The sequence below is a fragment of the Pleurodeles waltl genome, chromosome 7 (genome assembly GCF_031143425.1).
Source record: "Pleurodeles waltl isolate 20211129_DDA chromosome 7, aPleWal1.hap1.20221129, whole genome shotgun sequence".
Classification (NCBI taxonomy): domain Eukaryota; kingdom Metazoa; phylum Chordata; class Amphibia; order Caudata; family Salamandridae; genus Pleurodeles; species Pleurodeles waltl.
Window position 1 is genome coordinate 1385363940 of NC_090446.1, and position 27535 is coordinate 1385391474.

Below are 27535 nucleotides of genomic sequence, written 5' to 3' on the forward strand. Positions count from 1 at the left end.
CTTGCTAACTGGTTTCTACCAGTCTGCCACCAGAGACACGGTTCTGGGCCCCTAGGGTGAGAGCCTTCTGCTCTCAGGAGGCCCAGAACAAAAACCTGTCTGGGAAGAAGGTGTAACACCCTCTCCTACAGGATGACCTGCTGATTAGCCTTCCTAAGGCGGTCAGCCTCAAAGGGCTTCCACCTTTGAAATGCGAATCTGGCTCCCCTCACAGGACAGGAAGCTACCCCCCCATCGAGACCCCACTTGGCACCTGGACAGGCAGGACAATCAGCTAGTGTGTATTTGTAGATGTCTTGCACTCCTCTGTGTTAAGCCAAGGCTGTTCGACCACACTATTCCTAACTAGAGCAAGTTGGGATTGCATAGCAAGCACTAACCACTCATTGGAGAACTCCTTGACCCTTTACACAATATTTACGTACCACGTAAAAGGGCCAGCTACCTACAGTATTCTCTTTTGAGTCTCTGAATCCATTCAGGCTCCAGTAATGTGTGTTTTCCGTTAAAAGACTGGACACAATAATATGAATCACACACTATGAGTGTGGGGATTTTTCGATATGTATTTTCTAGTACCAGGAATAAAGCTTTCAATTCAGCCAGTTGTGCAGTACAATCTTTTAAGTATTGTGTACATGTTTTTTGCGGAAGGAATTTTCCATCCTTCAGGACACCATGTACTGTGATGCAGGCTACCGAGCATTGGTGTGTGGTGTCTATAGCAGGCTGAGCTGAACCATCAGTGTATATATAATATATTTATACTGTTCAAGAGGCTCAGTGGGCATGGGGTATTCTGGTTCATTTTGGAGAAATCTTTGAGTTAGCAAAGTAGGGCCAAATAGTGTACATCAGTGGCTGTCAGGAAAGTGACTCATTGTATCCATCTTGAATGTAAAGCTCTGCGTTAGGAAAACTGGCTTTTGTGACAGGCTATAAGGCTGGGATGGCTGTAACCACAATTATGCGTTTCCCCCGAGTCTTTCCTTTATGCCAGCCATCTGAACTGCAGTCAGTATTTTTTTCAGTGGATATAAAACGCATTTCAGCATTGGAAATAAATGTTATATATATGCAATAGGCGTTTGTCACCCTCATTAAATGTGACATGTGCAACCAGTGAAACCCACAATTATACCAATTACTAAGTTTGTTTTATTGACACTTGTAAGTATCTAGATGTAAGCAAGTCAGTCTGTAGTGATCTAAGAATGTATGTATGTTCTGATGTCCAGTGTGTGCTGGACAAATCAGGGCCAATTTAGTCATACAATGGTTTTATGCATTGTGCACAATCTGATTTGTATGTTCTACCAAAGTTGAGAAAACCACACAAGGATTGTAGTATTTAATAGTGTTTGGAGGTTGTAAGAGAGCACATTTCTTTAGGAAATGTGGTGCAAGGCTTTTACATTCATTTGATATTTTGTATCCTACAAATACGACACTAAGAAAAGCAATTTTTGTTTTCTTGGAATTAAATTTGTAGCCATGTAAAGCAAATACCAAAACAATGTGATCTATTCTGGCTAAATGTGTATCTGATAGAGACTTCTAGTTGCAGATTCCTTACCTTTTGAATTCACCCAGGTGTCAGACTGGATCCGGAGACTTTTTCTTCAAGCAGTACCTCTGCGTGCCGTTAGGTGGCGTCTGTCGACTCTGCGGGTTTAGGTGGCCTCGTGTTCGCCGTGATAACATCGCGGTCGTATATAGGTACCACCCCGGCATGCTGACGTCAGTTATTTTCTTTCAGCGCCAGTCTACGTGCAGATCCAGAGAAGAGCTACCTTAGTCACTTTTTGACTACTGCAACATTTTTGTCGATTTTTTACGAAGTTGTGGATGCTTCAAGGGATGTCCCGCAAGACCGGTTTCAAGCCCTGCGACTCCTGTCACCGAATGATGTCGGTAACGGATCCGCACCTAGTGTGTCTTTGGTGCTTGGAGCACGATCACGACCCGAACTTGTGTTTCGGGCCATGAACCTGACAGCTTTGAGTGATCGGACCCTAAAGGTATTGGCAGCCCAGCACTCGACTCCGCGGTGCTCATGGTCTAGTTCGAGAGGAAGGTCTTGAGACAGGCTGCGGAGTCACCACCACTCTTCGTTCTCAAAGACATTGGGACATTCGGGTCATAAGAAAAAGAAGTCAAAGAAGAACAAACGTTCTTCGACTTTACCCCGTCGCTCGGACGATGTGTCGCAGGAAGAGCGTCAACACTCTAGGCCTCCATCGTCAGAGCCTCCATCTGGGTCTGGCCCGTGCTTACCCCACTTCCCAGGAGCCGGAGCCACCCCTGCCCAACTAAAAGAGTTTTATGAGGCAATGCGCCTCATTTTTGGGCAGACCGCCCACCCTCAGCCCCCTCGAGCTCAGGTGAGTCGGTGAGGGCCCCCTCGGGTTCGAAGTCGTCGGCTTCGGCCACAACACCAGAGATCCAATCTCTAATCCGCCCGATGATGGTCGTGCCTCAGTGTTCTTCCCCGGCGCTGGGTCAGATGTCGACGCTCCCGACGTCAGTTGGGCCCACAATCGATATCGACCCTATTCTCATACCCGACAACCCAGAGCTAGAACGACGTCGTGCGACGCCAAATCTGTTCTCTATGGGCTCTCCTGGGCTCAGGGTTGATGCAAACCGTTTTACTTATGGGTATGGATACGGGGAGAGTTTAGAGGGGCCACTGGACCCTTTAGAATACCAGCTTGACCCCCAAATGTACTGGGTGCAGAACTTGGGTGATGCCAGTGGTTTAGACACCTCCCCTGACACTGTTATGCTCTCTCCCCCTACCGTGGCTACGGAGGAGGGCACCACGTACTTCATGGTGGACCTCAAGATACCTTCTGTGGAGGTTAGCCTAATATCCTAACCGACATGCTTCAGCCGGGGTCTTCCACATCAGAACCCCTTCTTCCTTTTAATGAGGCGCTGACCGACGTCCTTTTGGGTACTTGGTCCAGACCCAGCACAGGGCCTCCTGTGAATAGGACGATTGCCCGCCACCATCGGCCTGCTCCAACAGACCGGAAATTCTTCACCCAACACCCTGCGCCTGAGAGCCTTGTGATCCAGGCTTCCTCTTCTTCTTCCTCTGGCGCATTCCCTGCCGCCCCCCCGGATAGGGAATCAAAAAGACTGGACTGTCCTCTCCGAAGCGCTCGCGATGGGAGAGATGCAGCCAAGTTCATAATTCGCTGTGGACTGGATACGGCTGACTCTCTAGCCAGATGGGTTGCATCAACGGTGGCATTAAGACGTCACGTCTGACTGAGAATATCTGGCTTCTTGGGGGATGTCCAGCAAACGCTGATGGACATGCCCTTTGATGGCACCCGTCTCTTTGGAGACAAGGCGGACTCAGCGCTCGAGCGTTTCCAGGATTCCTGAGCCCACGGCCTGGTCCCTTGGCCTCTTTCCCCATTCGTGGCTTCGAAAGGGGCTCCCAACCGCATCCTTTTCCACAGAGACATTGACCGCGCATGCTGTACAGCCCCTGCGCGGTCACAGGATCCCACGATCTCGAGAGTCAGGAAGCCAGTGGGTCGTCCAGTCCACCCCCACCACACCCTCCTCTGCCTCCAAACCTTCCTAGTCCGTTGGAACACCTGGAACCAGTTGGCAGCAGGATCTGTCCCACTGGAAATCCATTAACACGGATAGGTGGGTCCTCCAGATTGTTCGGAAGGGCCACTCCCTCCCTTTCGAGTCTTCTCCTCCAGCCATGCCACCTTCATTCAACCACATATTTGAGGATCATATGGCATTTCAAAGCTCTTTTGGCCAAAGGAGCTATAGCTATAGAGAGGGTCCCTACATCAGAAGTCGGTCGTGGTTGTTATTCCCGCTACTTTCTGGTGCCAAAGAAAGACAAGGGCCTCCTTCCTATCTTAGATCTTCGGTCCCTCAATCTCTTCCTCAATAAGGAGAAGTTCAAGATGCTGACATTGGCTCAGGTCTTATCTGCCCTGGACCCGAGAGACTGGATGGTATAGTTGGATTTGCAGGACGCATACTTCCACATCCCCATCTTGTCGGCCCACAGACGTTACCTAAGATTCGTGGTAGGCCACGAGCGCTTTCAGTTCTCCGTGCTCCCTTTTGGCCTTACCAGCACCCCTCGGGTGTTCACAAAGGTGATGGTAGTGATTGCAGCTCATCTGCGCAGGTTAGGGGTCCCAGTCTTCCCCTACCTCGACGACTGGTGGTGAAGGCGGATATGCCCCAGAAAGTCGTCTACCACCTCCAGACTACGGCAAACCTCTTGCATTAGCTGGGGTTCACTATAAACATGCCGAAGTCACACCTGACTCCATATCAGATGCTCCCTTTCATAGGAGCTGTTCTGGATACAGTGCAGTTTCGGGCTTGTCCTCCCAAAAAGCGAGTCGAGGATATTTTTGGCTATGATACCGATGTTTCAGCCTCTGTCCTGGATTTCGATGAGAATGACTCAGAGGCTGCTGGGCCTCATGGCCTCCTGCATCCTGCTGGTTCAAAAGGCCAGATGGCATGTGCAGGCTCTGCAGTGGGACCTGATGTTCCAGTATGCATAGCATCAGGGTAGACTCTCCGACAAAGTCCAGATCTCGAAAGGAACTGCGAAAGATCTTCAGTGGTGGCAAACTAATCAAATTGGATCAAGGGCAGATCCCCCTCCTTTCCCCAACCAGACCACACAGTAGTAACAGATGCGTCACTCCTGGGGTGGGTCGGCCACATGGGAGAGACAGAGATCAGAGTCCTCAAGTCTAAGGAGGAATCTGGGCTTCATAGCAATCTATTGGAGCTCCGAGCAATTTGACTAGCATTGAAAGCATTTCTTCGCTCTCTCAAAGGGAAAGCAGTGCAAGTGTTCACAGACAACCCCACCGCCATGTGGTACTGCAACAAACACGGCAGAGTGGGGTCGTGGACTCTTTGTCAGGAGGCGCTTCATCTCTGGACTTGGCTGGAACATCACAGCATTTCCCTGGTGGTTCAACATATGGCGGTCTCTTTAAATGCCAGAGTAGACGAACTCAGCAGACGATGCTTAGTCGATCACAAATGGCGTCTCCATCTGGAGGTGACGCAAGGTCTCTTTTAGCAGTGGGGAGAGCCTTGGTTAGATCTCTTCGCCCCTGCAGAGAACGCGCAATGTCAGATGTTTTGCATGTTGGAGTTTCCAAGGTGGCACTCGCTCGGCCTCCTGTACGCCTTTCCGCCCGTACCACTTTTGCCCAGAGTTCTGAACAAGATCAGGCAAGACCGGGCACGAAGAGTCTGGTATCCCGAGCTCTTTAGCATGGCCATAGCTCCGCTGATCAAGACTGCCCATTCGGGAGGATCTTCTGTCGCAGCAGCAGGGGACGGTCATCCACCTGAACCTTTCCACTCTCCACCTCCTTGCGTGGAGATTGAGCAACGACAGTTGATGGCTTTTGACCTTCCACCTGAAATCTGTAACATCATCTTGGCAGCCAGGCGTAACTCCACCAAAACGGTATGCGCCTGTTGTTGGAAAAAAATTGTGGCATGGTGTGTCAACGAATCTGTCGATCCTCTCTCTGCACCTTTTCTATAGTTCTGCTCTTTGTTCTCTCTCTTGCCCAACAGGGATCTGCCTTGGGCACTCTCAGGGGCTATCTTTCTGCTATCTCTGCCTTCCTGCGTCTAGCTGACCAACGTTCTGTATTCAAATCTCCCATTGTCAGGAGGTTTCTCAAAGGCCTCACACATCTCTTCCCACCTATCCCATTTATCATGCCCTAATGGGATTTAGATTTAGTCCTCACATATCTGATGTGCACTCCATTCGAGCCTCTTCATAGCTGCCCTTTACAGCTCCTAATCATCAAGACTGCCTTCTTGGTTACCATTACCTCTGCTCGTAGGGTAAGTGATCTCTAAGCTCTGTCATCTAAACCACCTTTTCAGGCAGTAAATCCTGACAAAGTGGTGCTCCACACTAAGGCTTCTTTTCTCCCTAAAGTAGTAACACCCTTCCATGTAGGTCAATCCATCACCTTGCCTACTTTTTACCGTCCCCCACATCCCTCACATGAAGAAGAGAGACTCCACTGCCTGGACCCAAAAAGAGCATTGGCGTTCTACCTTGATCGTACTAAAGACTTCCGGGTGGACGATCAACTCTTTGTTTGGCATTGTGGGGGTGAAGAAAAGGATGGCGGTGCAAAAGAGAACCATCTCATGATGGGTCCTCCTCCGCATCAAAATGTGCACCGCCTTGGCAAAGAAGCAACCCCCTGAGGGCTTGTGAGCTCACTCAACCAGAGCAACTGCAGCTACCACAGCGTTAGCACAAGGCGTTCCAGTCCTAGATATCTGTCAGGCCGTCACATGGGCATCTCTGTAACACGTTCACCAAGCACTACTGCCTGGACAGTCAGGTCCTTAGGGACGGCTACTTTGGTCATTCGGTCCTTCAGGACTTCCTGGTGTGATCTTGGTTCGCAGCCCACCTCCGGGGATGGTATTGCTGGGGTATCTATTCAAAAGGTAAGGAATCAGCAACTAGAAGAGAACTGATTTCTAGGGGCAGGAACTTTCCTTAAAGGGCCTAAGCTTTGGCACACCACTATCAGTGTTCTTCATGGCTCTGTGCTTCTGGCGTAGAAAGTCGTGAAAAGAAACTGATGTCTGCGTGCCAGGGTGGCGCCTATATGCGACCGTGACATCATCATGGCAAACACGACGCCACCGACGCCCCGGAGTCGACCGACGCCACCTAACGGAGGTACTGCTCGAACAAAAAGTCTCCGAATTCAGTCTGACGCCTGGGGGAATTCAAAAGGTAAGGAATCTGCAACTAGAATATGTCTCTACCAGATATATCGTTACCATAGGTAAGTAACTTGTACATTTAGGTCATCGTCCATGAGATATGTCATCAACATAGGACAATGCTTTAGGATCAGTATCATGTAAAATTGACGTTACTCAGGTAGAAGACAGTCCAAGACTGTTCTTATACCCTTGAGGTAGTCAACAAAAGCGATGTTGTAAGCCTTGCACTGAAAACACTTTGAATTGGGTTTTTTCTGTGAAAGTTTCTCTTCCTTTTTTATGGTGATGTCCTACGAGCATTGCGAATCCTGTTTCAGTTTCACATACGCTTCTTGCCTGTGCTCTGATCGCCCCCCTCTCTCTGATTGTTGAACTGAACAACGTTTAGGTGTCAACTTTTGTGCTCCTGGTCTGCTACTGCGACCTGCATGAGGCGTTGGTTATTGCCAGAGGCACTTCTTCTCCTTTAATAGTAATTAATATAACTGAGGAGACCATAGCAAAATTGCCTATTAATTTCATCCCCAAATCCAGGGCAGGGGCCACCCCGTATTCATTTTGAATTTGCTTTAGCACAGCCAAAAAAGCAAGTGATGTTGTACCATGCATTATGGTATATATTGCAGCAAAGGTTTTACCCCAAGTGGCACATTTGTCAATAAGGGGAACCATTCCAAGCAATAAGCAAATGGTAAGAATTCTATGTTTGTCTTTGGGGGGGTCCCTTATGAGGAAAGACTGCTTCAAGCTGGTTTGTTTTTTGTGTAATCCAGAATGGAATTTCCTCCCATCTGGTCGGAATCTTGCCCATAATAGCATTGTTAGTTACAGGACTAATCGCAGACACAGCTAACTGGGGCTTGACAGCTTGAAAAGCCCTCACTGCAGCAGTTGTTATTGGGTGCACAAGAAACTGTATTTAATGTCTGTATAGTCTAGCTTGGCCATTGTATAGTGTACGTAATTCACCCGCATTTAGTGGTGCTGTTTGGATATGTGGTGTAGCCAACTAAGACTGGCCATGTTGCCCCATCATTGCTGACCCAGTCTGATATTTCGTTATACATATGGAAGGGTACCTTAGAAAAGATTTTGATGTTTCTGATACGTTAATTCTAAGTCATTGTAAGCTCTGTGTTAGCATCTTCAGTGTATGTGTGAAAAGTTTGTGCATTAGCATCGACTGCATGAAAAGTGACCCCTTAGTAAAATACTTCAGTTTTAAAGGCTTCGTGAGCCTCAACCACAAAGGTAACATCTCCATCCCAACAAGAAGCCCATATAATGGTAAACGTGCTATAACAGCTTGTCTGCAATTAGCAGGAATATTAATTACATTTGCCATTTTAATGAATACAAATCAGAGCGGAAAATACTATAGTGGGGTATCTTTTTAAATGTTCAAGCTTAAACAACCTATAGAAAAAAATAGATACTTCCTATAATGCCGAGGAGGATTACTCCCTAACATCATGGATGTCTTCATTTTAAAGGTGAATAGGGGACCTTGGGCACACACAAGAACTACTCAGGAGACCCGTTAAATAAGTACCTGACTTATAAATGTTGGTATAAACGTTGGTGGCGCCTTGTTATACGGTTCCCACTAGAAGTAGGATTGCGTATTTGTACGACGGAACTTCAGTGAGTAGGGACGGAGTCCATCTACACCAATAGTAAATGTTGGCTCAATTCCTAGCTCATAGTGCCTCACCCAAACCACTAACCTTCCCAGGGTAACAAGATGATTTTAGCAAGCTCCCACATGACGACTCTGATTCTCAAGAAAATTGTGGAAATAGGCCTTACTCTTTTGTTGTTTACTTATGAATGCCCAGGGTAAACACAAGGAGGATACAAATAAAGGTTTTTAAACATTTATTGTAATAATACTATTCTTGCATAGAGAGAATGGGCTGTGATTATTAGGCCGGTGTAACAAAGCACTGTAAGCAGCCTTACTGACATGGTGCACAGAATAAATAATCCAACTATGACAATCTTATTTCTATATATTCTTCCATATCACTATCTACACTCTGAGAGCATAGTGGGTGTGCGCTGCCAGATCTCGAAGGATAGTCTGAGCCCCCACAACTTGATAGCTGAGCCAGGGCACCAATAGTTTTTATATAGAAAAATATATTTTCTTAATTTATTTTAGAACCACAAGATTCAAGATTTGAAGTAAGTACATAAAATGCAAGGTACTTCACACAGGTAAGTATAGAACTTTGATTCAAAGCAGTAGTACACACAGTTTTGGTTAAAATGGCAATAAGCTATTTTAAAATTGGACACAGTGCAAAAATGAACAGTTCCTGGGGGAGGTAAGTTTTGTTAGGTTTCTCAGGTAAGTAAAGCACTTAAACAGTCAGTCTCCTGGGCATAGGCAGCCCACCGTTGGGGGTTCAAGGCAACCCCAAAGCCACTGCACCAGCAACACAGGGCCGGCCAGGTGCAGAGGTCAAAAGAGGGCCCAAAACACATAGGCGCCTATAGAGAACAGGGGTGCTCCGGTTCCAGTCTGCTAGCAGGAAAGTACCTGTGTGCTCCTGGAGCAAACCTGGGCGGGGGGAGGGGTTTGTAGAGCACTGGGGGCGGACACACACAAGCCCACAAAACACACCCTCAGCGGCACAGGGGTGGCCGGGTGCGGTAGGCAAAGTAGGCGTCGGGTTTGCTATTGAAAGCAATGGAGCGACCCGGGGGTCACTTAGGCGATGCAGGCATGGCACATGGGGGATTCTCGGGCCAGCCACCAACTGGGCTAGGAAGAGGGCCGTCTGCTGGTCACTCCTGCACTGGAAGGTGGTGCCTCTCGGTCCTGGGGGTTGCAGGTGCAGTGCTTGGTCCAGGCGTCCTGTTCCTTGTTACCAGGCAGTCGCAGTCAGAGGGGAGCCTCTGGATCCTCTATGCAGGCGTTGCTGTGGGGGTCGACCCAGGGTACTCAAGTCGTCATAGTCGCCTGGGAATCCTCTCTGCGCTGTTGGTTCTCCTGAACTCGAGCCGGGGGCGTCGGGTGCAGAGTGAGTAGTCTCCCGCTTCCGGCAGGAAGAGAGAGTTCTTTAAAAGTTGCTTTAAAGTTGCAAAGTTGTTGCAGTTTTTGAACAGTGCCGCTGTTCTCGGGAGTTTCTTGGTTCTTCGGGTTCAGGGCAGTCCTCTGAGTCCTCAGAGGTCACGGGTCCCTGTTGGATGCGTCGCTGTGCAGGTTCTTTGAGTCTGGAGACAGGCCGGTAGAGTTGGGGCCAAGTCAAGTTGTCATCTCTGTCGTCTCTTTGGGGCTTTCTGGTCAGCAGTCCTTCTTGTTGTAGGTTGCAGGAATCTGATTTCCTGGGTTCAGGGTTGTCCCTAAATATTAAATTTATGGGTGTGTTTAGGTCTGGGGGGCAGTAGCCAATGGCTACTGTCCTGGAGGGTGACTACACCCTCTTTGTGCCTCCTCCCTGAGGGGAGGGGGACACATCCCTCCCTATTCCTATTGGGGGAATCCTCCAACTCAAGATGGAGGATTTCTAAAGGCAGGGGTGACCTCAGCTCAGGACACCTTAGGGGCTGTCCTGACTGGTGGGTGACTCCTCCTTGTTTTTCTCATTATCTCCTCCAGCCTTGCCACCAAACTTGGGGGCAGTGGCCGGAGGGGCGGGCATCTCCACTAGCTGGGATGCCCTGGGGTGATGTAACAAAAGACATGAGCCTTTGAGGCTCACCGCCAGGTGTTACAGTTCCTGCAGGGGGAGGTGAGAAGCACCTCCACCCAGTACAGGCTTTGTTCCTGGCCACAGAGTGACAAAGGCACTCTCCCCATGTGTCCAGAAACTCGTCTGGTTGTGGCAAGCTGGCAGAAACTGGTCAGCCTACCACTAGGAGTCAGACTGGTATTCAGGGGGCATCTCTAAGATGCCCTCTGAGGGTATTTTACAATAAATTCCACACTGGAATCAGTGTGCAATTTTTGTGCTGAGAAGTTTGATACCAAACTTCCCAGATTTCAGTGTAGCCATTATGGAACTGTGGAGTTTGTAATTGACAAACTCCCAGACCATATACTCTTTATGGCTACCCTGCACTTACAATGTCTATGGTTTTGCTTAGACACTGTAGGGGCATAGTGCTCATGCAACTATGCCCTCACCTGTAGTATAGTGTACCCTGCCTTAGGGCTGTAAGGCCTGCTAGAGGGGTGACTTACATATGCCACAGGCAGTGAGAGGTGGGCATGGCACCCTGAGGGGAGTGCCTTGTCTGCTTAGTCATTTTCTCCCTACCAGCACACATAAGCTGTGAGCCAGTGTGCATGTGCTGAGTGAGGGGTCCCCAGGGTGGCATAAGACACGCTGCAGCCCTTAGAGACCTTCTCTGATCACAGAGCCCTTGGTACCAGGGGTACCATTTACAAGGGACTTATCTGTGTGCCAGGGCTGTGCCAATTTTGGGAACCAAGGTACAGTTTAGGGAAAGAACACTGGTGCTGGGGCCTGGTTAGCAGGGTCCCAGCACACTTTCAATCATAACTGGCATCAACAAAAGGCAAAAAGTCAGGGGGTTACCATGCCAAGGAATACATTTCCTTACACCAAGCATTATGATATCTTGTTCTATTTTCCTTGCCTTGAACAGAGTGTTCAGATTACATGTCGAGAAAGGCATACTAAAAACAAACATCATGTACAGCGTATTCTCAGAATAATATCGTGCAAGCATAAACATGTAAAATGATATGGCTAAAAACGATGTAATCCTGAAAACATATACAATTTAAAACTAAAATGGAGAGCCAAAGTGGGCCCAACAAGGCCCCACAACAGACTGACTGGTGAAGGAGTTCCCTGCACTAGTCATGGACCATCTACATCACACCCCAAGCCTTCTTCATGACCTGAGCTTCTCCATCAGTTTTCAGAAGCTCCACCTTGTCCATCTCAGATGCTGAGGATTTCTTAGTGCTGTGTTAAACACAACCTGTATGAGAGTTTTTTCTCTTCTTTAACAAATCACACATATTGGGTTTCCAGTTTGAGAGGTCCACTGGTTAAGTTTGATTGCTCATACATCTTTGTTGGTGCCCCCCTCCCACCGCCCACCGTATCGCAAATGAGGCCCCTTCCTTAGTGCCTGATAAGACAGTGCTACAGCAATAGGGGAGTCTCCCAGCATGCCTAAAGATCTTCCATTCATTTATCCCTTGGCTTACATTTGGGTATGTGTCTCTCCAGTCGTCTGCAGTTGTAAGCCACCATTGTTACAGACGGCTTCTTGTTATGCTGGGGTGATCATATGCCGAAGATGATGGCTAGAGGCCTATGATTGATGTCAGAGCAATGGCTTCACCTCTGTATGCTAGAGTTGCAAGCAGCCCATCTTGGCCTGATAGCTTATCTTGCAACCCTCTGGTGGAGTATTGCACAGAATATTTCAGACAAAACCATTAACACCCATTATATAAGAAACTTAGTAGTTTGAGGTCTTGGATGCTCTGTTGGGAAGTTTACATCTGTGCCAACTGACTGTGCAGCAGGGCTTTTTCTTAGTTCTAGCCAATCTTACAGGCACCCTCAATGTGAGGGTAGATGCCTTGAGTCACCTCTCACTAGAGGATCATGAATGGGCGTTCCAACTCAGAGTGATGGACATGATCTTCTTCAGATTGAACTGTCTCTGCGTAGACCTCGTTTCCATTGCCATAAACAGGAGGTGCTCTCTGTTCTGTATCTTGATCTTCTCTCCTAATGGTTCCCTGGCCACTGTCTTCAGGTTCAATTAGTTGTAGGGTGTGCTATACTTGTTTGCCCCCAGTTCATCTTCTTTCAAAGGCCCTGTACCAGGTGCTAGAAGATCAAGAAGAACTGATTCTTGTTTCCCACGATTGCATGAAAATGGTTTTGTACACTAATCTGCTGAAACTCCACACTCAGCCCTTCTCCCACTTCCACCCAGAATAAATCTGCTTATGTGTGGGATGCTTGGATCATCAACCCCAATCTTCAGACACTTTGTCTGGCCGTGTAGAGATAGAGTGATGTTGACTAGAGACAGGTAGCGGACTTCATCCTAGCTGCCCAGAAAACTGCTACCAAGTCTGATGCAGGTCACTGTTGCAAATACTTTACTTGCTGCGAGTTTGAGGGCTTAAATCCCTCTGAGACTTGCATTTCTGACATTTTACGCTTTGCTGTTTCCCTTGCTCAACAAAACTAAATAGTAAACAGTGTGAAGGGTTATTGGTCTCTTTCTGCCTTTTTGTTTAACTGTCCTCGTGCAGGTTGCCTTCGGTGGTGTGATTCTTGGATGGCCTGTCATACTTATTTACTTCTATGCGCTTTATTGTATTAGATGTAGGATTTACATTTGGTGTTAACATTTCTTATGGCTTATCATTTTGAGCCAATGCACCATTGGTAATATTGCCTGCATGCTTTTCATACTGTGTTCTTAGCCAGCATTTCAGCACATTAGTTTGTTGAATTACTGGCTTTTCGGTTTGGTTACCATTTGCTGTTATTTTACACAGACCAGCTAGTCCTTCACACTTGCCTCGTCAGACCTGCCTAATCTTTCTGCCAAAAGTTGTATCTGCCCTTCACATGGGCCATTCTAGAACACTTCTCCTTTTTGTTGGCATCATTCAAAGACTGACCTTTAGATGATCGCCTTCCAAATGTGAGGGCATAGTGTCCTTTTCAGGGTTTCTAGCACTTTGTCTTCAGTGATTCCTTCATAGGGAATGCGCACAGATGGAACAGAAGCCTTTTCAGAACTGTCCCCGGTGCCATGTAAAGTACCCGTGGTCTGACAGACATGAGGTTTGTAACATTTGCTTCTCCTTCGACCAAGACAATACTACTTGGGAGGCCTACCTCACATTGTGGTCGAAAAAGACCCTTTGGTACTGCCAGGAGAGGCATTGGTTACATCATAAGATGCAGCAGCAATCCTTCGAAATCATCCTCAGCATCTCTGAAGTACAAGCACCCCTCGACAATGAGGAAGGTCTTTGTGCATTCCTCTCTATCATCCATCACCTTCTGATGGGCAGTTTTCTCCTCTGAGTCTGATCAGGAGGAAGAAGAGGAGGTTCCTTTGTCCGCATTGCCCACCAGTCCACAAACAAAGTCATTGACGAGGACTGCAAGTGTTGTGCACATCAACACTCACACAAAACCGCCAAAGAGGCTTGGCATAGAGACAAAGCACCACCCCCATGAGGGTTGGTGTTGAGTCCCACATCCAGAACTCCCCAGCCTTCAGGGCCTCCGCTGCCTTTGGGCTTCCGTTGGCACCAGCCCAAGGCCTCCTTCCACAGGCACCACCCCCCCACATGTGCTGAGCCTGAAGGTCCATAAGCCTCCTGCACCTCCAAAGCCAAAGGCTTTTTCAGTGTGGGCGGTAATGCCAGAGTCTGTTCTGAACCCACCATGAGCTCTGAAATCTCAGTCGACTCTGAATCCGCTGTCGGTGCTGAATAGTGTTGAAGGCCAGCTCTAACAACTCAGTGCAACCTGTCCTACAAAGGCTTCAAGTGGAACTGGAAGCAAGGCAGAAAAGACATTTCACCCATCCCCAGGCGGGTGAACATTCTGAGGAATTTACCTCCGCAATCAATCAATCAATCATACATTTTTAGAGCGCACTACTCACCCACAGGGTCTCAAGGCGCTGAGAGGTGTGTCCTCCGAGATCAGTTGAAGAGCCAGGTCTTGAGGCCCTTCCTGAACTGAGGCAGCCTTCAGAGACTCTGCCTCGGAACATTTGAAGAGGAACTTGCTTTGGAGCCCTCTGTTGCTCCCAAGCTCAGAAAACCAAAGGACAGGGACACCATCTCTCTCCCCTACACACCACTTTCTTCTTTTACCCAACTACCACCTTCACCTCTTACTTCACCACTTTCACCTCCTCCTCCAACACCTTCACCTTCTCCAACACCTTCACCTTCTCCACCACCAGCACCTTCTCCATCCTCACCTCCCTGCCGCCTCATTCGTCAGAGGGTTCCTACAGGCCTGGCAGCCTCCTCAGCCCTGCCGACCCTTACAAGGCTCCATTTCAATCAGAGCCTGCAGATGATGGCTACGATATTGATCCCTTGTAAGACCCAGATTTGGATCACTACCTCATGAGGGTATCTCCTCCAGACGCCACCGCGTCATACCACAAACTGATCCAACGGGCAACCAACTTTCATAAGGTAGATATGCATGTTCTCCACAAGGAAGATGATTTCCTAGTGAAGACACTGTTCAGATCAGAAAGATCAATCCAGTTGATGCTCATGCTAAAGGGCATGTTAAAATCTGCTCCTGACACTTTTAAGGAGTCAGTAAAGGCTGGTCGTAACACCACAGATCGAGAAGAAATACAAGCCTTCTCACCCCCTTAAAACTCCACTCCCATCCCGTTGTTGGGCACGTACCACTAGGCTCACTAGTCATGCACATAGCACACAAGTTTCTGCTCAGGCCATGGGTGACACACCACCCACCAAGGAGAACAAAAAACAGGATGCTGCAGGGAAGAAGATGGCATTGAAGGTCACCACCTACTAAACGATAGCCAACTCTGTAGGCCTTTTCTCCTGCTATGACAAGGCACTGTGGACAAGATGCAAGAACTAGTTAAGCATCTCCAAGAGGGATTCAGAAAGAGGGGGTGGGGTTATATGCAGAGAGAAAAACTATTTCCAGTGCTACCATCCACCAACCCAGCTTCCTAGGGGTCAGTACTAGCATCCTCATTAGACGCTATGCCTGTCTCAGCATTTCAGGCTTCCAACTGGAGGTCAAGCAGCATCTCCACAACCTGCTCTTCGATGGGAAACATCTTTTCAGATTGCAGGTTGACCAGCTGCTTGAAAAGTTGATGAAGGACATCTCCAAAGCAATGCCTGCTCTCCAAACTCCATCCACCAGGGACTCCTTTCGGAGACAACAGGCTAGCGGGTTCTCCAAGGCTGCTGCCAACACTCTTACCACCAGCAAGCTCTAAAAGGGTTCACCATGGGTGCCTACTGGGGAAACAACAATATAGGTAAAGTTAGAGGTGGGTTTGGTAAGTGGGGCTCCACCTCCAAGCACTGACTCACCCTGCCTATTCCCCCACCCCCAAGTGATCCCACACCACCTGTTGAGGAAAGACTGCAGCCTTTCCTTCTTGCTGGGAGGAAATCATATCTGACCAGTGGGTGTTATCGGTGGTTCTTCATGTCTACTGCCTAGAATCTCACACCCCCTCCCAGCATTCCACCCTGCACCCACAGACTTAGCAGGAATATTTCGACCTCCTGCAGGAAGACGTACCAGCACTTCTTCAAAAAGGGTCCACAGAACCAGTGCTTCCTTCAACCATCGGGGCAAAGGAGTGTACTCTCTTCTGCATCTCAAAGAAAGACAGCTCACTCAGGCAGATCACAGACTTCAAGCCTTTCAATCGATCCATCCTTTCTGAATACTTCCAAATGGTAATTATCCAAGTTGTCTCCCATCTGCTTCTGCAAGATGACTAAATGATGGCATTAGACCTCAATGATGCCTACTTTCATATCCCCATTTATCCAAACCACTGGAGCTACCTCCGCTCCGTGGTAACTGCCACCATTATCAATTCAGATTATTTTCTTTTGGGGTCACCACCACTCCACTGGATTTCATAAAGGGCCTGGCAGTGGTGGCTGTCCACTAAAGGAGGAGGGACACCCACATATACCCCTTCCTTGACAATTGGCTGCTCTGGGAAGTGGGGATTCAGACCCCGTGGAGGTGAGCATTAGGTACAGAGCCGTAGTGTCGCTTTGAGGAAAGTGTGACTGCAAACACAACCCTCTCCCGGAGGAGCTATGATATGAGAGTCCAAATACGACTGAGTATCAATGATGGACACCATAAACAATAGGTATCATCTTATGACACCACATTAGTTAGGTGAATTGCACCATATCACTGAGCATGTATTATTTATGCTTTCATTAGAGGTCGTCAAACTAGGAGTGGCACCAGGGAGTCCACCTTGGTCCTGAAGAGGAGCCTAGGGGTAAGGCTCTGAAACATGTAAAATAGGAAGTCAGGTACATTACATCCCTCACTTCCGCAGCCCCTTTTTAATCATACCGCCTCCAACAGATCTATTAAATCATTATAATTACTAGGAGACAGGTATTTGTAACTCACCCAAGGCCCCACCACTCCTATCCCTCCTGTGATTTACATTGACAAGACTACATCAGTGCTCCCACTTATCCCGTAGGTCGTAGCACGCCCCGCTCCGTAGTGGAATGGGAAGAAAGCCAATGATGAAGCATGCCACCAAGGGGTAACCCTGGTGGGTGAGGGTTTTTCTAACAAGAAAATCCTTTTTCCTATTCATCCTGTAGTAGTTCATTTAGCTGGGCCTCTGTTGTAACGTTGTATAGGGTATAAGGAGGACACACCCAACACCACAACCTCCTTCTCCCTCTTTGTTTTTGTTTGGTGTACAGCCATGAAAGTAATCATTTTCTTTGAGTGCTCCATATTACCGTCAAGTACTCACAAGATGGGGTTTTCCCTGCATGCCCAAGTTTAACCACCTCATGCCTTGGATGCCCACAGTGTGTCAGTACTTACCAACATTATGCTATGGCAACAGTATACCAAGAGTCAACATTATCATGCCATGAATGTCCAATGTAGGACAGGAATATAAGAGGGTCGACTTTTTCCGAGGTGTGGATGCTGTCATTCGATGTGCCCTCTATAGGCCAAGATTTGCTACAAATATGTAAGGACAGCATTTTTCAGAAGTAGACACTTTTAGCACACTCATTGACATATGCGTTTGCATGCACATGTGTACACACCCATGCACACTTACATATACACACACACTACACCCTATTCAAGCCTGGTCATGTGTGGGAAAGGCCAAGTCTTTACAGATGTCCTCAACTTTAGCAGGTTAGGTTCTGATTGTTTGGCAGCAACCGATAAGACCCTGCCACCTATGGTTAATGAATGAATTAAATGATCCAACTTCTAAAGCGCAACAGCTGCTCCAAACAGAAGCGTACCGGTGCTATGCTGTGATAGGGAAGAAGAATCCTATTTCCTTTCTTCAAACAGGAGAAGTCTTCAAATTAAGGAGGGTCTTATTGCACTTCTCTGAACGGGTGAGTCTTCAAATGAGCCTTAAAGACTGACTCCAAATATGCACCCCAAAGATGTCCTGGGATTAAGTTCCACAGGCTGGGAACGAAAATTGAGAAAGCTCTTCCCCCAGCTCTTGCTTTATGCACCCTAGGAATGCATAAAAGATCTTGACTCGCAGATTGGAAGCCCCTAGGCAGTCTATATTTTTTAATTTTGTCCTGAATATAAACTGTGCCTGTCTTATGTGCAACCATGTAGGTGATCATCAGGGTTTTAAACTTTATTCTTTGCTTGATCAGTAATGTAAAGCTTTCAGGCCTTGCCGAATCAATTCATGTTTGGGATTGTTCAGAATGAGACCAGCTGCTGCATTCTGAACCTGTTTTAGCCTATTAGTCAACTCCGGAAGTGCCCCCACAAAGAGAACATTATCATAGTCCAATTTTGATGTGATCAGTGCATGGACTGAAAGTGCTAGAAGCAATTTTAAAGTCTTTCTCAAAGATTTCAGTAGAAGTAAACAAAATCCTCCAATAGACTTAACATGAAATTTCAATGATAGAGTTGTATCTATTTTCACCTCAAGATTTTTTGCAACAGATGTTGGAGAAGGGGCGTTCACGCAGCACTGAAAGCCATATTTTCATTATACCAAGAGGAGAAGAGGTACCAGAAACCAATATTTCAGATTTATTGTAGTAGAGGCAGAGGCAGCTAATTTGCACCCAATCTGCAACTGACAAAAGGCAGCCCTGAAAATTGCCCATGATTGTGTCCTCCAGTTGGTTCAACACAAACATCAACTGAGTGTCATCTGCAAATGGCATTAGGTTGAAGTCCAAAGATTGTACTATAGGGGTTAGTGGGGCCATATAAATATTATACAATGAAGAGCTAAGTGCTGACCCCTACAGAGCACCACAACTCACCTCCCAATAGCAGGAGGTGTATGGAGGAAGATAACTGCTTGCTTCCTATTGAAAAGATAGGTTTTTAGCCAATATCAGGCAGGATTGACTATGTCCGCCTTTTCCAGCTGCTGCAATAAAGTAACATGTGACACCATATCGAAGGCAGCGGACAGGTCGAGGAGGATTACTAAAGATTTTTTTTTCCTAGATCAAACTTGGTTCTAATTAAGTTGGTTACCTCTAAAACAGTTGATTCAGTACTAAAGCCGGCGCGAAAGCCACATTGTGATGGGTGGAGAAATTGTTGTTCTCAATGTGTCTCTTAATCAGGAGGTTGACCAATGTCTTTAACACTTTCCTTAGAACAGCAAGTAAATAGATAGGTCTGTGATTGCAAAGGCTTAGAGGATCTAAGTTAGCTTATTTTTTTTTTTTTTTTTTTTAAATAAAAAAAAAAGTGGCAACAAAAGCACCTTTTTCCAGACTGAGGGAACAGAGCCAGAGACAGGTTAAACAAAGAGTTGATCTGAATATTTGAAGAGGCTGAAGCCTGCAGCAAAATGTGTGGAGGTCAGATGCCGATCAGGGAGCTAGATCTAACTTTATGAATGATCCATTCTGAATCAGCAAAGGATATCTTCTTGAAAGTTTTTAAAGAAACTTTATTGGGTTTCCAACATAAACATCTTAAAATCCCTCACTGGGACAATTGATACAGCAATCAAAAGCCGGTCAGAAATAGGAATGTGGTATAGCCAAAATCTCATAAGTCACAGTTCAAAGCGATAGTAAACCGTATCGAAGGTAGTCATAATCCAGCCTGCATTGTTTTCAGTGGTATCATGCCCCATTCACTCACACAGTCAGCCATTCTTCTTGCATCTAAACCCTCCCCTCTTCCCACCCAACGGTAGTGTGTCTCTCTACCTGGCCCTCAGAGAAGCGCCTATATTTGGGCTAGAGTAGAAGGACAATAACTTGGGGTGCACGGAATTTCCTTTTTGGTTAGCTCGGCCAACTTGCTAGTGATTGCATCCCAAGAGTCTGTCACATATGAATGAGCTCAGCTCCCACCTCAGCACAGTGGGGACACTTCACCTCTGTTGTTGTAAAGTATTGATTGATTCTGCCAGGGGTGAGATATGCCCTATGTACTAGATAAAAATGAATCAGTTTGAACTTGGCAGTTCTAGTAGCCTTCAATCAATCAATCAATCAAAGATTTATAAAGCGCGCTATGTACCCGTTAGGGTTTCGAGGCGCTGGGGGGGTGGGGGGTGCTGCTATCGTTCGAAGAGCCATGTCTTGAGGAGTCTCCTGAAGGTGAGGAGGTCCTGGGTCTGGCGTAGTGAGGTGGGGAGAGAGTTCCAGGTCTTGGCGGCGAGGTAGGAGAAGGATCTGCCGCCAGAGGTCTTGCGCTGGATTCGGGGGACGATGGCGAGGGCAAGGTTGGCAGAGCGTAGTTGACGTGAGGGAATGTAGAAGTTGAGTCTGGAGTTCAAGTAGGTGGGTCCGGTGTTGTGCAGTGCCTTGTGTGCGTGGGTGAGGAGTTTAAAGGTGATCCTCTTGTCCACGGGGAGCCAGTGGAGGTTCTTCAGGTGGGGGGAGATGTGGCACCGGCGGGGTACGTCGAGGATAAGGCGGGCGGATGCGTTCTGGATGCGTTGGAGTCGTTTGATGTCTTTCGTTGGGATGCCTGTGTAGAGTGCGTTGGCGTAGTCGAGTTTGCTACTGACGAGGGCTTGGGTCACCGTCTTTCTAGTTCCTGTTGGGATCCACTTGAAGATCCTGCGGAGCATGCGGAGGGTGTTGAAACAGGAAGAGGAGACAGCGTTGACCTGTTTGGACATGGTGAGAGCGGAGTCGAGGATGAAGCCTAGGTTTCGTGCGTGGCTGGCTGGGGTGGGTGGGGGGCCTAGGGCGGTGGGCCACCAAGAGTCGTTCCAGGCCGAGGGGGTGCGCCCGAGGATGAGGACTTCCGTCTTGTCGGAGTTGAGTTTCAGGCGGCTGTTGCTCATCCACTCAGCGATGGATTTCAGTCCCTCGTGGAGGTGTGTTTTGGCGGTGAGAGGATCTTTGGTCAGGGAGAGGACGAGCTGGGTGTCGTCGGCGTAGGAGATGATGCTGAGGTTGTGTTGGCGGGCCAGTTGTGCGAGGGGGGCCATGTAGACGTTGAACAGCGTTGGGCTGAGTGAGGAGCCCTGGGGGACGCCGCAGATGAGGTTGGTGGCATTGGAGCGGAAGGGTGAGAGTCGGACTCTCTGAGTTCTGCCGGAGAGAAAGGATGAGATCCAATTGAGGGCTTTGTCTTGGATGCCGGCTTCGTGGAGGCGGTTTAGTAGGGTGCGGTGGCAAACTGTATCGAAAGCGGCTGATAGGTCTAAGAGGATCAGGGCTGAGGTTTCGCCGTTGTCCATTTGTTGTCTGATGTCATCTGTGGCGGCGAGGAGTGCAGTCTCAGTGCTGTGGTTTCGTCTGAAACCAGATTGAGAGGGGTCTAGGATGGAGTTGTCTTCTAGGAAGTGGGCGAGTTGTGCGTTGACGATCTTCTCGATGACTTTCGCTGGGAAAGGGAGGAGGGAGATCGGTCGGAAGTTTTTGAGATCGTTGAGGTCAGCCTTAGGTTTCTTGAGGAGGGGTTGGATTTCTGCATGTTTCCAGCTGTCCGGGAAGGTAGCGGTGTGGAAGGAGAGGTTGATGATCTTGCGGAGTTTGGGGGCGATGGTGGCGTCGGCTTTGTTGAATACGTGATGAGGGCAGGGGTCGGTGGGAGATCCTGAGTGAATGGAGTTCATGGTCTTTTGGGTTTCGGCGTCGTCTACTTGAGTCCAGGTGGTGATGCGGTAGGCGTGGGAGGAGTTGTTGGGGGTGGGGTCCGGCAGATGTGAGGTTTTGAAGCTGTCGTGGATGGCTGCGATTTTCTGGTAGAAGAAGGTGGAGAGATCGTCGCAGAGTTCCTTGGAGGGAGGGACGTCGTTGACGTTGGCGTTGGAGAGTTCCTTCAAGATGCAGAAGAGTTCTCTGCAGTCGTGAGCGTTGTTGTTGAGGCGTTCTGTGAAATGGGAGCGTTTGGCGAGTCGGATCAGTTGGTGGTGTTTACGGTTGGCTTCCTTGAGGGTGGCAAGGTTGTCGGGTGTGCGCTCGAGGATCCATTTTTTCTTGAGTTTCTGGCAGGTGCGTTTGGAGGTGGTCAGTTCGTCTGTGAACCAAGCTGGTTTTTTCTTGTCTTGGTTGGCGGTGGGTCTCTTGAGAGGAGCTAGGATGTTGGAGCAGTTGAGGATCCATTGATGAAGGTTGATGGCGGCGGAGTCCGGGTTGGTTGGGTCGGGTGGTGGGTTTTTGGCGAGGGTGCTGGCTAGTTGATCTTCAGTGACTTTTCCCCAGCGGCGGTGGGGTGGTAGAGGGGTGCGGTGGTGTTTGGTGTTTTTCTTGAAGGTGAAATGTACGCAGTGATGGTCGGTCCAGTGGAGTTCGGAGGTGTGGCTGAATGAGATGTGGTTGCTTGAAGTGAAGAGTGGGTCAAGGGTGTGTCCGGCGATGTGGGTGGGAGTGTTGACCAGTTGACGGAGCCCGAGGTTGGAGAGGTTGGAGGTCAGTGATGCGGTGTTGGCGTCATTGTTGTTCTTAGCCTTAGTCATATGCACTAGTATGTGTTTCTAATCCTTATCTTGAATGTCCTTGCCTATGTCCTCCTCCGAACGGGCTTTCAGTCTCAACACGGGCTGATCAATGTCACTCCTCAGTCTGCGGTATAAGCAAGTTACCGCCTTGAAAGTTCCCAAGCCAGTCACCACATATTGGCAGCTTGCTGACCGTGTTGGCTCTGCCAGGCTCTCTTTCCAGTGTTTACGGATGGCTGTTCTAACTGCTCTATCGAGGAGGAAGCGCCCCTGGGGCAGGTCGTATCGTTGACTAAACTCCTCAAGGGGGAGGGGCTCATCAGTGTCAAACAAGGCCACAGCCGTTGTCGCCCCCACCGCCTCTCTCTCCTCTAGCCCATGCAACTCTTCTCCATGTGGTAGATGATGAAGAAACCTCAGCGGCAGATCCGGGGAATAAGGTACAGGAGCTCATGCCCTCTGCTGGCTCCTGGTCCAGCAATGGCGCATAACCTGGGCTTCACGATTGTCCCCTGTGGTGCGGAATTCGTAATATACACTGAGCCAGCCAATTGTTTTTCGGGCTGAGGAAGGCAGCGCTCTACCCTCGTTAAGCCTGCTTGCCACATTGCAACTGTGAGGCCAAATTATAAGACTCAGTGGCTAAAAAAGAGTCTTTGCAATGCGGACTTGGTGCTTGAGATGTCCTAAGTGACTCTACATTCTTTACTTTTTTAAGCTTAGAATAAATGTTTTCTGCTTTTTCATGCAAAAAAGTTGAAAGATTACTGACAAACCGCTGAGCCGTCGAAATAATTTGATTCACAGCATCAGGATTCAAAAAGGAATTTACTATTTTAAAGTAGTTCTGGGCACACTGTCTGCTTCTGCAGTTTGTTTAGAAAACATATTGCCTTTTGATCTCTTGATATTTTTCCTAAACTGTTTGAGGGTGGCTTTATTTGTCAATGTGTCTTTGAGGACATAATTAAGTTTCCATTTTCTTTCCAGCTTTTTACAGCTGAGGTTTTCCGGTTGAACAGTGGGAGAAAACCATGCAGCAAAAGTGGATGTTCTCTTCTGAATAAGACTCTTTAGAGGTGCCACCTTATCAAAGCCCACCCTCTGGTCTAGAGCAAAGGCTTCGGCTGCCTCATCACTACCCCCAGATGAATTCACAGTAACTTGCGCATATATTTTGTTCAGATCTAAATCTGAAATGGAGTGTCATGGACAGAACATGGGAATTTTTTATCCTCAGACGTTTGGGCTGTGGAAATCTTTATGTAAAGGGACTAGGAGGTGATCTGACCAAACTAATGGAACAGGTTTATCCACCTCTAAAGGGAAGGTTAAAAAAAATGACATCTAAATTTAAATTGAAAAATGAAGGTACTACCCCAGGGAACCTGACTGTAAAGGGGTAGCAAAGTGAAGCAGTCTTACCCTAGAAGGTTTTAAGGTTTAAAAACTCCGATTAGGTATGAGACAGTGCATGACACGCAGTAAACTGAATGTCCAGTCAGTTCTATAACATCTATGAAGAATATGCATTATTTACAATAAGTTAAAACACACAGAGCCAGAAAAAGCTATATTTAACGGATGCCTTCTGACCCGGATAGTGGCCAGTGCAATGAACACCCTGTCTGCCTGACCCCTAATAGCCAGGTCAGTTTTTCATACCAAGATTTTTGTTGACTTTCCATTGACACATAGAACTTTTATTGAACTTCTGAGGCACCCTGTTTTGGTGTGATTGGTAGAATTTTGAATTTAACATTTAATGGTCCGTTTTATGTTCAGACTCACTGAGCTACCCCATCTTGTTCGGAGGACAAACAAGAAACAAAGGCACACATATTGCATCCAACTTAATACATGGATTCTTTAGGTTTAGCATCTCTACACTATTGACTTTGGAAGAACAAGAAACAGCAGCGGAGAACAGTTTCATCCATAGATTGATAATGGTCATTAGTCCACGTTTAGCACCTTCTTATTTTTTGTGCATATTTGAATTTCAACTACCAGATTTTACCTACTTTTGTAAGTTCTGTTCTTCATAGAAGTAATACCTCTGACAGGACATTTATTTTATTGTGTCATATTTACAGTGTGAAGCTGTATCTGAGTTTCTAACACACGCTCACGTTAGAAGGGATGTTTTCACTCCTGAGCTACTACTACTTTTGCTACTACTGGACAGTTACTTGGACATAGTGAGTAAGCTAGGTAACCAGTTGCTGTGCACCATTGTGGGCCATGGAAGCCACTGCTCAACGACAGTATCAAACATGGATACTGCCCAGTGATCACTGACTGTTTCAGGCCCAAGGAAAGGTCTGAGTACATCAAGCATACTTTTCACAAGAGGGTAATACTTCAAAGAGAGTAGCTAAAGGACATTTTATGCATACAAAGTGGCATGCACTACAGCTTAAACTCTGAAGAATAGGAATAGCATTGTAGCCTGTTTTCACATGTATGTTCAAATGTCATCAGCCAACTTCTCAACCAGGAGAAGAGGGTGCAGTTTTAAATAGATGGTCTCATGCAGTTACTCTACTAGAATATGGGAACATGGCTTTGAATTATAGTGCCTTGTAGAAATTTGGCAATAAAAGGTTTGGGTGCTAAGAATTCTTAAGAGCTTCTCAAAATGTAGTAACTTTTCCGGATCCAGACACTTGGCGACAGGAGTATGCAAAGACTATCAGTGTTTTAGAGATAGCAATCCACAAAACTATTGCAATAGCTCTTTGATCTTTTCTTATGAAAAGCTATGTCAATGTATTTCAAGCTTGCCCACCAACCCACCTCATCCCTGCCCCAGCAACCATCCTTGCTGTGTGCTGTTCATCCTATAGCAGCCCTTGCATACTGTTTACAGTCTCTAAGTCTTCCAGTGAGTTTCACAGCTTTTTAAAATGTCTGTCTTTATAACTACAGGAATTGCCACGTAACGTCCAGGAAGTACTTGGCCTAGCAAGCTGCAAATCAACAACACCCAGCACAGAGAGTGGCAACTCTCCTCAGCCGCTGTCCCCTACCCAGGCACGTGATCTGGACCTTACCGACAGCATATCACCTAGTCAGCCAGACAGCAGCATCGAGATCTTGCCCACGGAGGACAGTACCACCTCGCAGAGCCTGTCTCCCTAACAGACCATGCCTCCCTAACAGACCATGCTGGAACTTCCCTTTGCTCCGACCAGGTGGCCATAACCTCTACTCTCTACAAAGTGCACTTTAACTAGGAACCAACTTGGGCCTTGTGTGATCAGCTCATCTAAAACGAGACATTTAACTCTGTTGTATTTAAATAAAGAACTCCCTGGCAGTTCGAACATGACACCTCCAGGATCGCACTGGCAGTATTGTAGAATAGGATTATGTGGATCACATATGTTTTGGGAGTTGATATGAATGCAGTGTCCGTATTTTTCTGACTATGTGTCTTATGTGCTTTGTTTGTCTTTTGAATCTTAGAGCCTGTTTCACATATTGTGTCAAAACCATGTTTCGCTTTTGTGGGGGTATGTTTGTAAGAATGATGTTTGCTAGACACGATCTGTTTTCTGAGAGTGTGTGCTGGGCATGCATGAACCTATTTCTCGATTATCTGACAAAGCTTTACAAACACTTATCTTTTTGAGTACCAAGTGCACTATAAGGACTGGGGCTCATAATATATTAACAGTTTTTAAGTATTTTAACGTTTAGTGCAAAAACATTTACTTTTGCCTTCTGTCTGCCTTTCCAGAGTATCCAAATATAAAGAGTAAAGAATAGTAAATGTACACTACATGGAAGGTAATGATCTTCCTTGTGTTAATATGTGATGGTGTGTGTATATGTGTGCGTCTGTGTTTGCAAAAGTGTGTCTGCTTGTTTGAAAGTATTCATATTGTTTGCTTCGAATCTGTCTTTATGGTTTTGATGTGAATGCAGGTGTCTGCTTGCTATTTTCAGGGTAAGGGTGTTTTTACAAGCTTTCTGTATATACATATTTTACAGGGTTTGTGTGTGTATGTTTGCAAGAATGTGTTCATATGCTTGGTGTGTGAAAACAGTTGTTTGCGTATTTTGTTATCTGCTTAAACCTGTGCTGATTTTCTCTTATGTGTATAAGAATGTATATCACTCATACATCTGTAATTGCAGGCATGTATTAATAAGTATTTGGCTGTTCATACACATTAGCAGTAATAAACGCGATTCTCCAGCCCAGCTATGAAAGAAAATTGCACACAGTTGTGGATGTTGCATTAACCCCTTTGCTTATTCTGCCAGCAGTAAACATAAGTTACTTTCAGCAGAGAAAACATGACTGAAACTGCATTACCCAGTTCCGGCCTTATGGGTGTGCAAACTGTTCGGTTGCCCAGGGCCCGCAACTTAGGGTTTTTGCTCTTGTTGGCCAGCGCTCTCATCTAAAGAAGAGCTATTTTTGACAGTTCCCTTAACATTAGCCTCTGGAGAACGATTGTTCTCAAAGTTGAAAATTATTAAGAATGACTTGCGCTCGTCAGTGGCCCAGGACTATCTGACTGGCTTGGCACTGATAGCAGTTGAACATGAATTTAGACAAACTCTCGAGTACAGTAAATCAATAAATGAATTTGCATGAAAGAAAGCAAGGAAAGTTCCCTTTTGGTGAAGAAGTAGCTATATGTATTATTCTATTACATGTGCACTTGTATGGTAACATTTAACTCGTCGTCCTTTTTAACAATCTACTAAAATAAAATGATTAGTAATGAAAAGAAAGTTGACTTGTGTTATGGGGTGCCGTTCAGTATTCTCTGCACTGGGCCCGAAATATCCTAAGGCCGGCATTGCGTAGGCACTCTATTGAACACATCCATTCAGGTTACAGGGTATTCATTAACCCACGGCTAATTTTTTGTCCACTTCTTTGATGTCTGTCCAAATATAAGTGCAACAAACTAAAAACTTTAATCACAGGCACTATGAACATGGTGACCATGTAGGAAAAGTCGCTGAAGAGGCATGAAAATAATCCAAACTCTTCTGTAGAGCCCTAGTCTAACTCTCATTTACCATTGGTTCTGAATATTTGAGTGCTGAAGACCTAGCGGTCTTT

General features: G+C 47.0%; 1 protein-coding gene across 3 annotated transcripts in view; it reads left to right on the top strand.

Annotated features, from left to right (window-relative positions):
- The window catches only part of TBC1D17 (TBC1 domain family member 17), a 416105-nt gene extending 389433 nt beyond the window's left edge, over positions 1-26672 (top strand). For all 3 annotated transcript variants that reach the window (XM_069200945.1, XM_069200946.1, XM_069200947.1), the window contains one exon: positions 25378-26672. In XM_069200945.1, the coding sequence (XP_069057046.1) occupies positions 25378-25590 (213 nt within the window). In that variant the 3' untranslated portion in view covers positions 25591-26672. The remainder of the gene's footprint in view (positions 1-25377) is intronic.
- Positions 26673-27535: the final 863 nt, after the last annotated feature.